At 33.7% G+C, this 13,549-nt stretch overlaps 1 protein-coding gene across 1 annotated transcript in view; it reads left to right on the forward strand.

Moving 5' to 3' along the window:
- Nucleotides 1-13,549, forward strand: part of Robo2 (roundabout guidance receptor 2) — a 550,514-nt gene that overhangs the window by 441,406 nt on the left and 95,559 nt on the right. The window contains exons 9-10 of the mRNA XM_027929088.2: nucleotides 8,708-8,832; nucleotides 13,036-13,207. Of these exons, the coding sequence (XP_027784889.2) occupies nucleotides 8,708-8,832; nucleotides 13,036-13,207 (297 nt within the window). The remainder of the gene's footprint in view (nucleotides 1-8,707; nucleotides 8,833-13,035; nucleotides 13,208-13,549) is intronic.

A 13,549-nucleotide genomic window follows, 5' to 3' on the forward strand; every position in this document is an offset into this window, starting at 1 on the left:
AGAAGGAGGTGAGGTTAATGGACCCTTGGTGCCATTGGAAGAATTATATTTCTAACATAAAACATGTGTTTTTCTCTCTGTGAAGAACAACCTCTTACCCTTCCTCTTAACTGTTTAATCAATAAAAAAGAATCAAATTCTATCCTTCCGTCCTTTTTCCCCCTAGCCTTTCCCTTTCTCCCTCTTTCCTTCCTTTAGCTTCTCTTAGAATTGCTTTTATAGTTGCTCTACAATGTAATTAAGAAGTCCACTTTAATTATTTTGTGATCACACTAGGTAATAACTGGCTCACTTCATTGCCTACTTTGGTCATCGGGTTTGGAATAATTGAGAGTGGTTTTGGGGTTTCAAGTATTATATGAACCCTCCAAAATTGTAGTCTTCCCAAAGTCAACAAATTCCATAGGAGGAAGTAAGAAATGCACAGAGTAATACCAAATGACAGCAGCATCATTATTCACGCAAGAAATGGATGCTCCTATGTGTGTATGTGACCTCTGATAGGTGAAGAGCAGGATGTGAAGTCTGAATATATGAAGAATCTAAGACTCTCATTCATTGTGATCATTCTATTCTCTTTAACCATTTACTTTACTTTTTCAAATTTCTGAAACTAGTAAACTATAGAGTACTTTTCCATCTTCATTTTGATAGCAGAAAAGTGTGTGTATGGGGGATGGGCCAGGCATGGTTCTGTGCCGCAGTCCGGCTGCAGCAAAATAACGGGGGTGGGGGAACAACTTGTGTAGATTGATACAGCAGGAGTGGGAGCCATTTATTGTAGGACAGGAGGGGTATATATACATTACACACAGCTTATCTTAATTAACATAAACTAGATACAGCAGTCAACCAATAAAGAATCTGCACACTTAATGGCTTGCTGGGGTTACTTCACAAACCAATCCCTCTGGCAAAATGCCAGGCGCCATCCAGACTTGTTTATAGACCCTAACAGTTCTGGAAGCTGAGACAGGAGGACTGCAAGTTCAAAGCCATCATTAGCAACAGTGAGGCATTAAGCAACTCAGTGAGACCCTGTTTCTAATAAAATACAAAATTAGGCTGGGGATGTGGCTAAGTGGTTGAGTGCCCCTGAGTTCAATCCCTGGTATCATCCCTCCCCGCAAAAAAAAAAAAAAAAAAAAAAGATGTCAGAAAAAAATACATATCTGTTTATATTTATACAAATTATATTATTGTCAAAAGAAAAGGTATAGATATTGGTATTTTTAGCATGTAATAAGAATTTTAATATTAGCTACAATTACTCATTAGAAAAGAAACCATTTACTCATCTAGAAGAGTTATTGCTGTGGACTCAGTAAGAAAAACAGTTAATTGGAAAAGTAAGTAACTTAGCAATTTGATCATTTATATTCCTTGGAAATAGTGACAAATGAATAAAATGTGATTAAATGGGCTTTATAAAAGTGATTATCTTAAATCCTATATTCCTAATTTATATTTTCCATTATAAATGCATTCTTTCCTCTGAGATGAATTATGTATTAATATGCTTCAAATCAAATATTTTATGACATTATGTATGCATTTCCAATATTAAAAGAAATGATATGGACTCAAGTGAATATTAAATAGTAAAAAATAAATAAAATTAAATAAGTTCAAAACAATCACTTATCAATTAGAAGTCAAACTCTTCTGTTTTTAGATTGAATAAACATTTATCTCTTATTCCTAGAGTACACTGCATTGTAATGAAATGACTTCTGCCTGTTTCTTGTTGGTAAAGGCAAGCCTACTAACATTTTGTCAGGACTTCTAGGTCTGATTGCTATAAAATGCCTATTTTTGTCTATATACTTTTGTTCCTCTGGGATGGTAGCTACTTATTTATAGTTATATAGTCATGTTCAAATTGGTTAGAAATTTTTTTCCAACATTTTCTGTCATTTCCCTCCATCCAAATTATTACCAATAGTATTGGTGAAAAAATGTCAGAAGCTTTGAGTGCAATGAGATGGATGGAAAAAATATTGAATATTTGCTATAGATCCATTTTTTAAAATTTCCTAATCCGTGCCCTTTACTTAGAAATTCAAATTCCCTCTTAGGAGCTTTTCTAGGCCAAATAAAGTCAACATTTCAGTGCAAGGTGGTAAACAACACTTCACACCAATAAGAATGTACTACTGATCTGAGTAAGATATGTAAATGGGGGAAAATAGAGAAAAAAAGAGAGAGACAATGCAAGCAAGGGCATGTACCTGAAATTGGAAGGAACACAGGGCAAGTACAAGGTCAGGGTGTGTTCAGGTTAATCCTTGTTGACAAGGTGAATCAAAAGATAATAGATATCAAGATTGGTTAAGCACAAGAAAAGCCAATAAATATGTGAGTGATGGAGAGAAGACTGGTCTACTGAAATTCTGGAAGTAGTCTGGGGACAAATGACTGTCAGGATGATAAAATCTTGGGAGAGAATGATTTGCAAGCCTTGCAATGATATGCATTGTAGGTTTTTATTGCCATGTAATGAAAAGCACTGTAGGGTTTTGAATCAAGAGTGATTTGAAAGAAAGTGTATTTAAGAAAGGCTGTACTTAGAGTTAGTAAAGGAAGAAAAAGATTATGGGTTTTATGCCCCTTTAAATAATAAAAACAGCCATTCAAGAAAAATATATTATGATTTTTTAAATATTATACCTTATTGGAAATTGTAGCCTAAAGTTCTTACTCAATTATTTGATACTAGACATGAAAAATTCTCAGTTAAACAGATTATAATTTGAAGTAAAACAAATTAAACTAGTAGTTCAGTGTTTAATAGGTCCAACTATGACATTGAAATGAATGTAAAGTAAACTTATCTTCCAGTCTAAGACTTTAACCTTAAAAAAATTGTGTACCCTTTATAAAGTTCAGTTTACTGGCCTTTATATCATAATGGTAATCATTAAGACATAAGGTTTTCAAATTTTAAATGAAATAATGCCTATAATGCCTGTAGATGGTTTAACATAGTCCCTAGCACTTAATAAGCACTCAATTAATGTTAATTATTGTCATTGTATTGCACAGTTTGTGACTGAGCAAGTCTTTGACTCAAGCAAATGATCAAAGAGATTGCTTTTTAAATGTTTGCAGAATATATTAGCATTTAATAAGTAAATTATATTAAATAGCAAAAAATGTTTTCTACTCCATTTTGTCAGGAAGTTCAAAATGTTTATTACTATTGAATCAAAAGTTTATTCATTCAGGCATGAAATTACACCCAAAGAAAGGGAGCAGCTGAGTGTGCCTGTAACCGCCCTGTATCACATATTAATGTACCTAACTGCTGCATGACTATCTCCATGTTAATGCCTGCCATACAAAGTCATATTTTCCTGTAGAAACAACTTGAACATGATGTGATTAACCTTTAAGGTCCCCCTCCCCTCATCTCAAAGCCCACCTCATGCATGGCCTATGCTTCCTACTCCTGTTCAGCTATCTGATTTCCATATCACCCACTCACTCTCACCAGCAAGCATTAGCATAACAGAGCTGTCGCGCGTGACTTTGATTGAAGCCAGCTTGGGCTGAATTCAGTATCAAAGCATAATTTCGCAGAAATCAAATCTAATTTGCTGTGCATTGTATTTAAATTCTCAAAACACAGTTTCAAGTGAACTGGCCTAGACTTCTAATCTTAATTGACCTTTTTATAGATCAGGTCTACTTCTCTGGAAATCACACAACATACTTTTCTCATAGAGATATTGTTTTTTAATGTGTATGTGTTGATTAAATACTGAACTGCATCACTCTGCTCCATCTCATTTCTTCTTATAGCTAAAGCAATAAGGTATAATCACTTGACATAGTAAGCAAGTAGGTTATTGCAGCATAGTTACAAGAAATTTGTCTAATGTTTTCAGGTTTTAGAGAGGACATAAATATGTATTTCATAGTCATCTGTCTTAACAAACATCAGAGAATTGCCATTTTTATAACTAGCATATTCTTTTGGAGTTTATAACTCGATATCCTTAAATCGCATTGGGTTTAAATTATGTTTTGAATTGTCATCTTGAGGACCTAATTGTGTTTTTTTCATATTTAATGAGAACCATTGTATAAAATCCCTTTTATGTATAGCACACTTCCCACTATCATGCTGTGTTGATAAAACGCCATCCCTGTCTACTCCCTCCCTTTGGTGCCATCAGCCAAGTACTCTCTTTTCAAACCATTCTCACTGCCACCTGGCAGAGATGCGGAAACTGTGGAGTGTCATCAGAAGAATAATTGATGCTGTTTTTCATTTTAAAACCTCAAAAGTAAATTCCTTGAGCTGATATGCCTTCACAGAAGATTGCAATATAGATCTTGGGCAGAGAAAGAGAATCTACAAAAGTAAAACTGATCGTTGCAATTTTATTTGTTGGCCTGACTTTGGGTGACAAAAGGACATATATTTTCAGAGACTCAAAAGCTTTTTAGATTGTTTTGCTAAATGATTCAACATTTTTAGTTTTCTTTTAAAAAAAATTTACACCTAACAATTCTGGTTCTATTGAGACCCATGAGGCTATTGACATGAAATAATTGCATACATTAGAAATAGAGCATATTTATAATAACTTAGAATAAAAGTATAATATAAATAGATAACACAGGGAAAAGAGAGTTTTTAGGATTGATGGCTATTGGTTAGTGGTCTTTAAAAAATATAAAACTGGAAAAATTTCAAGAAATTATGATTTCCTGGTCTTTCAAAATGATATCATGAGTGGTAAATATTATGTTGTGATATTACAGCACTTCATTTTTGTGTAGGAGTTCTGATGAAATGTTTTCTTTAGGTGCTACTCATAGCAATTCTCACTGGATTTTCTGTCCCAACTTGCCAAGGTATTCCAGCCTTTGTCTCTGTCTTTCTAATCATCATCTCCAATCACCATCTACATTGCTTCCAGAGCATTCTTTTTAAAACCATGTATCTGATATCTATTTTGCAAAATCATCTTTGAAAAGATCTTAATAGCTTTCAGGACACAATTTTAAATTCCTTTGTATAAATTATCTGATCTTATCTATATCAGCTCTGTACACCAGGTTTCTTCTACTTTCAAAACTCTTTATCTTCCTGTACCAAATCCAGTTCCACAGGTCTTTGCCTTATGTTCGGTGCCTTTGTTCTGTGACCTTAATTCTCTTCATCTAGTGATCTCTTACCTGTGCTTCAAATAACAGCTCAAATATAGCCATCTCTTGCATTTTCTATTATTGTACAGATCGTGTCATGATGTGTTGTTCCCTGAGAAATCTCTGCCATAGGACAAGTAGGACGAGAGCACCTCCCAATACCTCTCTCTCTCTCTCTCTCTCTCTCTCTCTCTCTTTTTATTTTATTTTGGCTGTACTGGAGATGGAATCCAGAGCCTGTGCATGCTACATAAGAGCTCTAACAGTGAGCTAAACCCCCACTCAAGTGCCATGTAATATTTGGCTTCCCATGCCCTGAACCAAGCAGAATGTCTTAGAATTTGTATTCAATCAGTACATTTTGAATGAATAAATGGATGAACTCTAGCTTCTCAGGAAAATGTATGCATAGATATGGTCAATTCTGAATCCTTTTTTTGGGGGGGGGACTACATTTTAGCAGCTGTGATAAAACTATAGGATGAGGATTTCAAAAATGTTTTACAAAAACACTCATCTAAAACACATTTTCAAACATTTAAGTATCAAATTCAAGGAAGTCTATAGCTATATCTAAATTACAGATAGTGCTTTTACTGACATAGGTAGATGACAGAGAATAAAATGCTTAAAACTATGTTTTCATTGCTTCCATTTATGTTTCATTTGATGATTTCAATCTGTTATTGCTTTTTTTAAAAAAAATACATATATAAAGGAGGATTGTGTAAGTACCCAGGTTCTCAGGTCTCACTAACTAGTTATATAGGCCAATTTAAATTCTTTCTCACCCAAAGCTGTGCAAATGAACTAATAAGCTGAATAGGCAACTTTTATTAAAGAGTGTCAAATAACTGATTTTGACTGAATTGGGTTTTTAATTTTTGAAGATGACATACAAGCTAAATTCCTCAATACTTCTCAAAAAGCTAATGTCCACATTGGCATTATTACTTTTCTTTCATAGGATTTCATACAACTATGCACTGATTCTTAAATATTTCATAACATTTTTTCTAGAAAAATCCCATACCATATTACATATGATGAAGACCAACCTTTAATCTTCTGTGGCAAAAATATCCAGTGGTTTCACATTTCTGCTGAAAAATGAATACTGCTGTACTTTAAAAGTTTTTCCTAAAGTAATTTTGTAACATTGATTTAAACTATCCTTTCTATTAGCAAACATGGAACAAAAATCAATGTATCTGCTGATTCAGGAGAAGTGTGTAGAAATAACAAGTAGATTGTGAGAGGCCTGTAATCTTCTGAGCATGCCAGGCAACATAAACCACACTCTGTCCAAATAGAGCCATAAATCCGGGTTCTCTGTACTGTTAGAATGAGTCTTCCGTTATCTTTAGTTATAGAAAAGAATTTCACTTAGTAGATTTATCCCTTCTGTCCTTGGGGTATGTGTTGGATATCTTGAATTAGGAGCCAGGAAAATAGAACACCTAAAAAAAAATAAGTCAATACAAATCTCACTGAATTCTTTTTGAGAAAAATACCGCTGCTTTCACAGTGATAGCATTTTTGTTAGGATGAATGATTGGTTTTAGGTTTGGGGCACCATGTATTTATTCTGTTCTTGGATTTGCACTTATGCACTTGAAAAACGTGAAAGAAATCCAGGTGAAGTCTTTTATTGGATGTTGCTGATTGTCAGAGTTCTTTAGAGCTCACCTTTTAGCTGATGTATACCAGATTCTAAAACTTAGAATTTGAAACTGATTTGAAAGTGTTTGCTTGGTCTTAGTTTTCTAGCATAAGCAACTAGTTAAAATATAAACAGATGATCAGAAAAGTCATGGAATACACATGGTGTTTACAACTGATATGGGTTTGGTTCTGAAGATGTCCTTGGGAAAATTTCTAGCTATACTTTCTCTTGTTTTTTCTCCCTTGTCTCTCTTTATCATTAGGTTCCAATCTAAATTGTTCTGTCTTAGCATTTTTACCCCATCCCTGCCCTCTTTCTTTCTTTCTTTTTGTATTATATCTATCTATCTATCTATAGATATAGATATAGATAGATAGATTAAACCCTGAGGTGATCTATCCCTGAGATACATCCCCAGCCCTGTTTTTTAATTTTATTTTAAAACAGGGTCTAATTAAGTTGCCCAGAGTGGTCTTGAACTTTCGATACTTGTGCCTCAGCATCCTGAGTCGTGGGATTACAGGCGTGCATCACTGTACCCAGCCCCTCATCCCTCTCTTTTCTTTACTGTTAGAGTTACTCATTTGTTTTTCTTATTATCTTCACAATACCATTTTATTAGCTTGTTAATCAGACTCCATGCTTTAGTGACTAAATGTCACTCACCCCATTCATTCTTCCTCATCCAATCTAAGTTCATTGAAGGGTTAAAGCTTCCCAAACCACTTTTATCATCACTACCCCACTCAGAAAGAGACAGAATAAAGTGAGTATGGCTTCTAAAGTCTTCCGTTGTTGCCATGATATTTATATAACTCCGACCTCCCTTTCCTGCCAGATTGTACACTGTTAGGCTGGAGATGTTCTTGCTGCTTCTACTTTGCCCGGAAGACGCCTATGCTTGGAATGTGTTCATCAACCCCTTATCCAAATGCATCCCTTGCCCCAGAGTTCCCCCAACTTCCCTTTCCCACACACAGCCTTTCACAGCCACTCAAGCACAAAGGGATCCCTCCCTCCTGAAGTCTGGTCACACTGACTATGGACACCATAACTGAAGAGTTCCCCTCAGAGCTCCAAGAGGACCTCTACCACTGCACTTACCATTGTCTTAGATGTATAGGTTTTCTGTTTACTGTTATCAAAATCATCATGTTTTAAAAAAAGTCTCTATTCAACTTTGAGTTCCTTGACGACTATCATATAAAGCTTTACCCTGTGTGACTTTACTGCCAAGTAAGAGAACATAAGAATTGCCTGACTATTGCCTGTCTGTCCAAATGAAATTAATTAAATAGAATAAACTAATATGATACATTTATTTATATTGTTTGTTATTTCAAATATGTAACTTCCATCCCTTAAATAATTCAATGTCTTTAATCTTCAAATCTTGAATTGCAGAATATAAGAATTTTAATAATATGGATCATATTTTATGCCTTCTGACATCCCATTGCCTCATTCAATATCTTACAAATATTATAATAAAATGAGTGTGTACCAGGAGATGGATTTTAAAGGAAGAGATAATTGTGTAAAGGAGTGATTCCTTTCCATGTTTTTCTTATTAAAAAACATAACCAAATCATTTTTCTAAAAAATGTTAGAATCATAAGGGATCTATTTTCCCATATAAGTAGGTGGGACACAGGGATATAATATAATGGACAATATTTAAAATAGATCTGCTAGTAAGTTTTCTCACATTATTTCCCCAATCCCTTAGTGTTTTAAGAAATGCATACAAGTAAGTAAAAAAAAAAAAAAATGTAGCCTCTTTGTCACTGAGCAATCCACCCAGAGCCAGATTTTCTCTTTTATATCTTTTTCTTTGACAATGGTTGATATTTACACATTTTCTTTCCTTTTAAATTATAGCTCCTCCACAGTTTGTGGTTAGGCCAAGAGATCAGATTGTTGCTCAAGGTCGAACTGCAACATTTCCCTGTGAAACTAAAGGAAACCCCCAGCCAGCTGTGTTTTGGCAGAAAGAAGGCAGCCAGGTGAGTGTGAGGCTTGACTGCTTTTCTGAAGTCTCTGAACTTTGCTGACTTTGGTACTCCCTGAAGCTTGCCTTGCCTCCATTGCTGTCAGATGCTGAACTTATTTTATTGCTAAAAGAAAGGCAAATGATTCTAAAATAAGTGAAAGACAGATGTTCTAGCACTTTTTATTTGCTAGTGGTAATCTTTAAAAATCCTGCATTTTGCAAGAAACAGAGTGTAGCAACCTTATTTTAAAAATCCAACCAAACCTCTGTAAATATTTAAATCTCTGCAGGTTAAGGTGATTTTGCTTTCTTGCACAGGATTAGTCTGTGTAAGTGAGTTGGGACATACAATGAGCTGAGAATAGTTCCTCACTCATGGAAGATGATCAAAAAATATTTCTAGCATTTATTGGCATAGATCCAATATCGCTCCACTCCTAGATAGAAAATATAAATGACTTTTAAAAATTATTAATTTAACCCTGTTTCCACTTAAGAGTTAAAGAAATATTTTCTTTCATTTTCCCTTCTGGATTTCTTCACAGTAGGGTTAAACAGAAATAATATATAACACAAAGAGCCAATACCTGCCTTGTCTTTGCTTTGCTCTTTCTGGACATGATGGCCTCTCAATGTCTCTCCCAAAGCCAACTGGATACATTACTTTTATAATTTAGCACTTGGTCCAAATTCAGAGAGTGTTTAGCCTATACATTCTGAGGCAATGAATGGAACTTTCAGCTTAAATTAGATCTGAAATTGTGATCTTTGCATAAAAATTTGTGCATTCCTGAGAGATCTTGAATTATTTTGTGCTAGATTCTCTAAAACCATCCAGACAAGAAATGTAGTTCTTGTGGTACTCTTCCCCAGCACATTCTGATACTAGTCCAGGTTCTGAAAAAATTTCTCAGGGATTAATTGAAAATATTATTATAAGTCATAGGAAATCTGAAAACTTTGCCAGCGATAGGGAATGTTTTTAGCTACATTAAGAGAACCTATTGATTAGAACTCATATATGTCTGTCTTTCTGGAGAGCCTCTAGGAAGCCCTGCTCAGCCATGCTTTCTAATTTGCAGGGGTTCCTCTGCAATTCCTGAACCACCCCCAAACTAGCAGTTTTAATCTCTGAATGGACACCTGGTCATTCTTACTTTCTCAACACTCCTTGTCACTTCCTTTCTGAGTCAGGGATGTAAAGGCAATGAAGAAAGGAGAGTCATGCCCACTGCCTTATCCCATATCAGAATTATCAGACTTCAACTCCCAATTTTTTTAAATCATTTAACAGCTATAAAATGTATTTCTCTTTGTAGATTTCCTTGACTATTCTTTTCAGTTTCTCTCACGTGAATTTATCCCAAACATTCCAGGAATATGAAAAAACATGATATGATAGTTAAACACACACATGCATACACACTCACAACCTTTAAAGGAGAGGCCTTAAAGCCATTTTTCTCCTTTTTTGTTGCACAGTATTTGTAAGTGCTATTTAACTTTACTAAAGCTAGTTTTTATACTAATCTGAAATTTGGGACTATACATCTTACCTCCCATGAGTTATGAAGATTTCATGAATAAGTGTAAATGTAAAAGGAATTTACATGTTATGAAGATAACACAAATTGCTATTTTGTCACTGATAGCAAACATAATGATGTAAAGCAATTTGATTATTGCAAATTCATACTTTAAGTCATGTTTTGAGTGAAATCTCATAATGTTTCCTGATATATATATATATATATATATATATATATATATATATATATATATATATGATTTATTTTTGTAAGATTATTTCATGTGTACATAATATCCCTCAAAATAGCTCCAAGTTAGATACAAAATGTTTTTTTTTTCCTGTAGTCTAATTCACATATGGTATTAAACATTGTTTTTAATGGTTATGAAAATAGTTATCAAAAGCATTATAGTATTCCTTTTCCTATTTGACAAAGTAGCATGTAAATCCATATATACTATAGCTAAGGATGCCACAAAATTTCTACTTAGCTTCTTTGGCTTGTTTATTATCATAGGTCTAGTTACCTTCTTCTTACCAATCTGCTCCCATCAGGGATCTAGAGATTGGGAGGAGGGAGGGAAGCACAGAGGGAGAGAGAGTAAAGAGAAGTGCTTGAGCAAACTGTAAATTTTCAAATCATGAATTAGGATATTAGGAAAAATAAATTGGTCTTACTGTCTCTAGTATCCAATTTCTATGGTGATCTATGACTATCCATCAGTAGAAAGAGTGAAGTGCTTGGACTTAATGGTCCATATTCCTCAATATGTGCTGATAATGCCAATTAGTACTAATAGGATTCTCAGACACTTCAAGGCAAGCAGAGCTCTATGGAGTTCCTTGGTTTTGCTTATAATCCATTTTCTTTTGGCCATGTCATACAAGCAGGGAATAAAGATGATGAGTTAACCTCAATCAAATGCCATTTTCTATGTCAATGGATCATATAGAAGGTGGACTGATATTACATCGTAGAGGAAAAGATCCCAGAGAGAATTAGCCCATCTGATGGATTGGTGCTATGTAAATTAGTATTCAAATGGCTAATTGTAAGAAAGTGCACATTTTGAGTTATTGTATCATTTTCAAGTGCCTTTAAATTTAGACCCTTCTCTTTTGGATGGTTTATTTCTGTAATATATTTGGATTCCACATGAGATTTAATTTGTTCTCAAATTATGTTTCATATGCATGAAAATATCTAGACTTAGATAGTAATACAAATTTTAGGAGAGGGAAACAGTTTTTTTGAAATCATATCCCTGACAGGCTAGCAAACATCTCTTCTTTTAGGAGTTTAATAACATGGTAATGTTTATGTAAAGTGGGCTTATAGTGTCACACTTGAATCTAATAAAGTGGACATCCATCATGTTGCAATAAAGAGAAGAGCTTCTAATTAAAGTAGGACATCATTTGCAGGATTAAAGTCATTTAGCGTAATTGAAAAGTGTTAATACCCTATTTTATCCTCTTCCATTGGTAGTACTTCAAGGGTAAAAACATTTTAAGGTGAAAATGTGTCTTGTGCCTTTAATTGAATGTTATTACCTCCTGATTGCAACTTATTGAAACTGTTTAATTACAAACCTGGAAAATTAATTACTACATTGAGAAACAGATCCCCGAGGGTTATAATGTTCTTTTTTGTAAGTAAATAGAACATAAAAATTGATATGTTCTTATTTATAATCCAACTTGGAAACATACCTCAATATGATTTATTATATCCAAATGTTTTTCTTAATTGAACAACAGTAAAGTGACATAGGTCATCTAAATTGATGTTACTGCACTCATATAAAAACTTTCAACATTTATGATTAGGCTATATGAGATATATGATAGGCTTTTTTGTGATATATAGTAAAATGTTTTTAAAAATAATACTTCAAAATTGTTTGGTAGAACATTCTAACTTCCATAATTATTCTACATCCTTTTATTTTCAGCTATTGATTTTATCATGCTTAGATTAGGATTTGTCCATAGCTCTTTGGGATGTTGTCATGATTTGCAGTGCATTATAGCAATACACTCAGCTTTTTCTGTCAGTCAAAGACACACACATTTTGAAAAATGTTAAAATTGAATTTGTTGTCCTAAAATATTCAAAATTATCAGTAACAATTGCAATTATATTTTACATTCTTTGTTTCTTGTAAGTTTAAAAAACACCTACACATTTATTGTTACTCTCTCGATCCTTACCTTGTGTAGGAGTTAAATCATATGAGAATTATGCTGCCCATTTTATAGATGAGGAAAACTTATTTTAGAGAGAGTAAATGGCTGAGATCAAGAAACCTTAATGTTACCCTGATTTTATCATTACATGCTGTATATATGTGTTGAATTTTTATACTGTAGCCCATTAAAATGTACAAGCATTATATGCCAATCAAAACTTAAAAATTAAAGACAGATCCAGCTCTTTAAAAATGCGGGTGATTATTCCTTCAACTGAAGTATGTTGAGGTCATAGAGCATACACCATGATTGGAAACTTTCCCAGTTAGTTTTCCCACTACCAGACCTATAATTATTTTGGAAACTTTTTTTGTTTAAATCTGTACATCTTTTTACCAATCATATTTTTCATAACTAAAATATTTGTTGTTAATGCAATTTTCCTTGTAAATGCTTAAAAAAATATTGATAAGATTGTGTTTGCTTCTACAGAACCTACTTTTCCCAAACCAACCCCAGCAGCCCAACAGTAGATGTTCAGTGTCACCAACTGGAGACCTCACCATTACCAACATTCAGCGCTCAGATGCGGGTTACTACATCTGCCAGGCCTTGACTGTGGCAGGAAGCATTTTAGCAAAAGCTCAACTGGAGGTTACCGATGGTGCGATATTGTTTTTGGATTCGTCTCATAAAATATATGATTTTTATTTCAAGATACACATTAAATGTGGGGTTTTTCTATTTGTTAAATGGTTTAAATCAATGTTTATCCTCTAAATTTAAATCTAGGTAAAGTAACACATTTTAACAGTTTTTAATTTACCTGCCAGTATTTCATTTAATGCCATTTATTTTCCCAAAGGCAGCCCATTTTAATCTTAAAAACAGTGATTTGAAAGAAATTTTAATTTTAAATTTAAAGTAATTTTAAAGAAATGACATCAAAATTATTGTGTTTACACATGTAATCTGAATACTTTTAGTTAGTCTTATGTTGACATGA

The sequence above is a fragment of the Marmota flaviventris genome, chromosome 8, assembly GCF_047511675.1.
Source record: "Marmota flaviventris isolate mMarFla1 chromosome 8, mMarFla1.hap1, whole genome shotgun sequence".
Classification (NCBI taxonomy): Eukaryota; Metazoa; Chordata; class Mammalia; order Rodentia; family Sciuridae; genus Marmota; species Marmota flaviventris.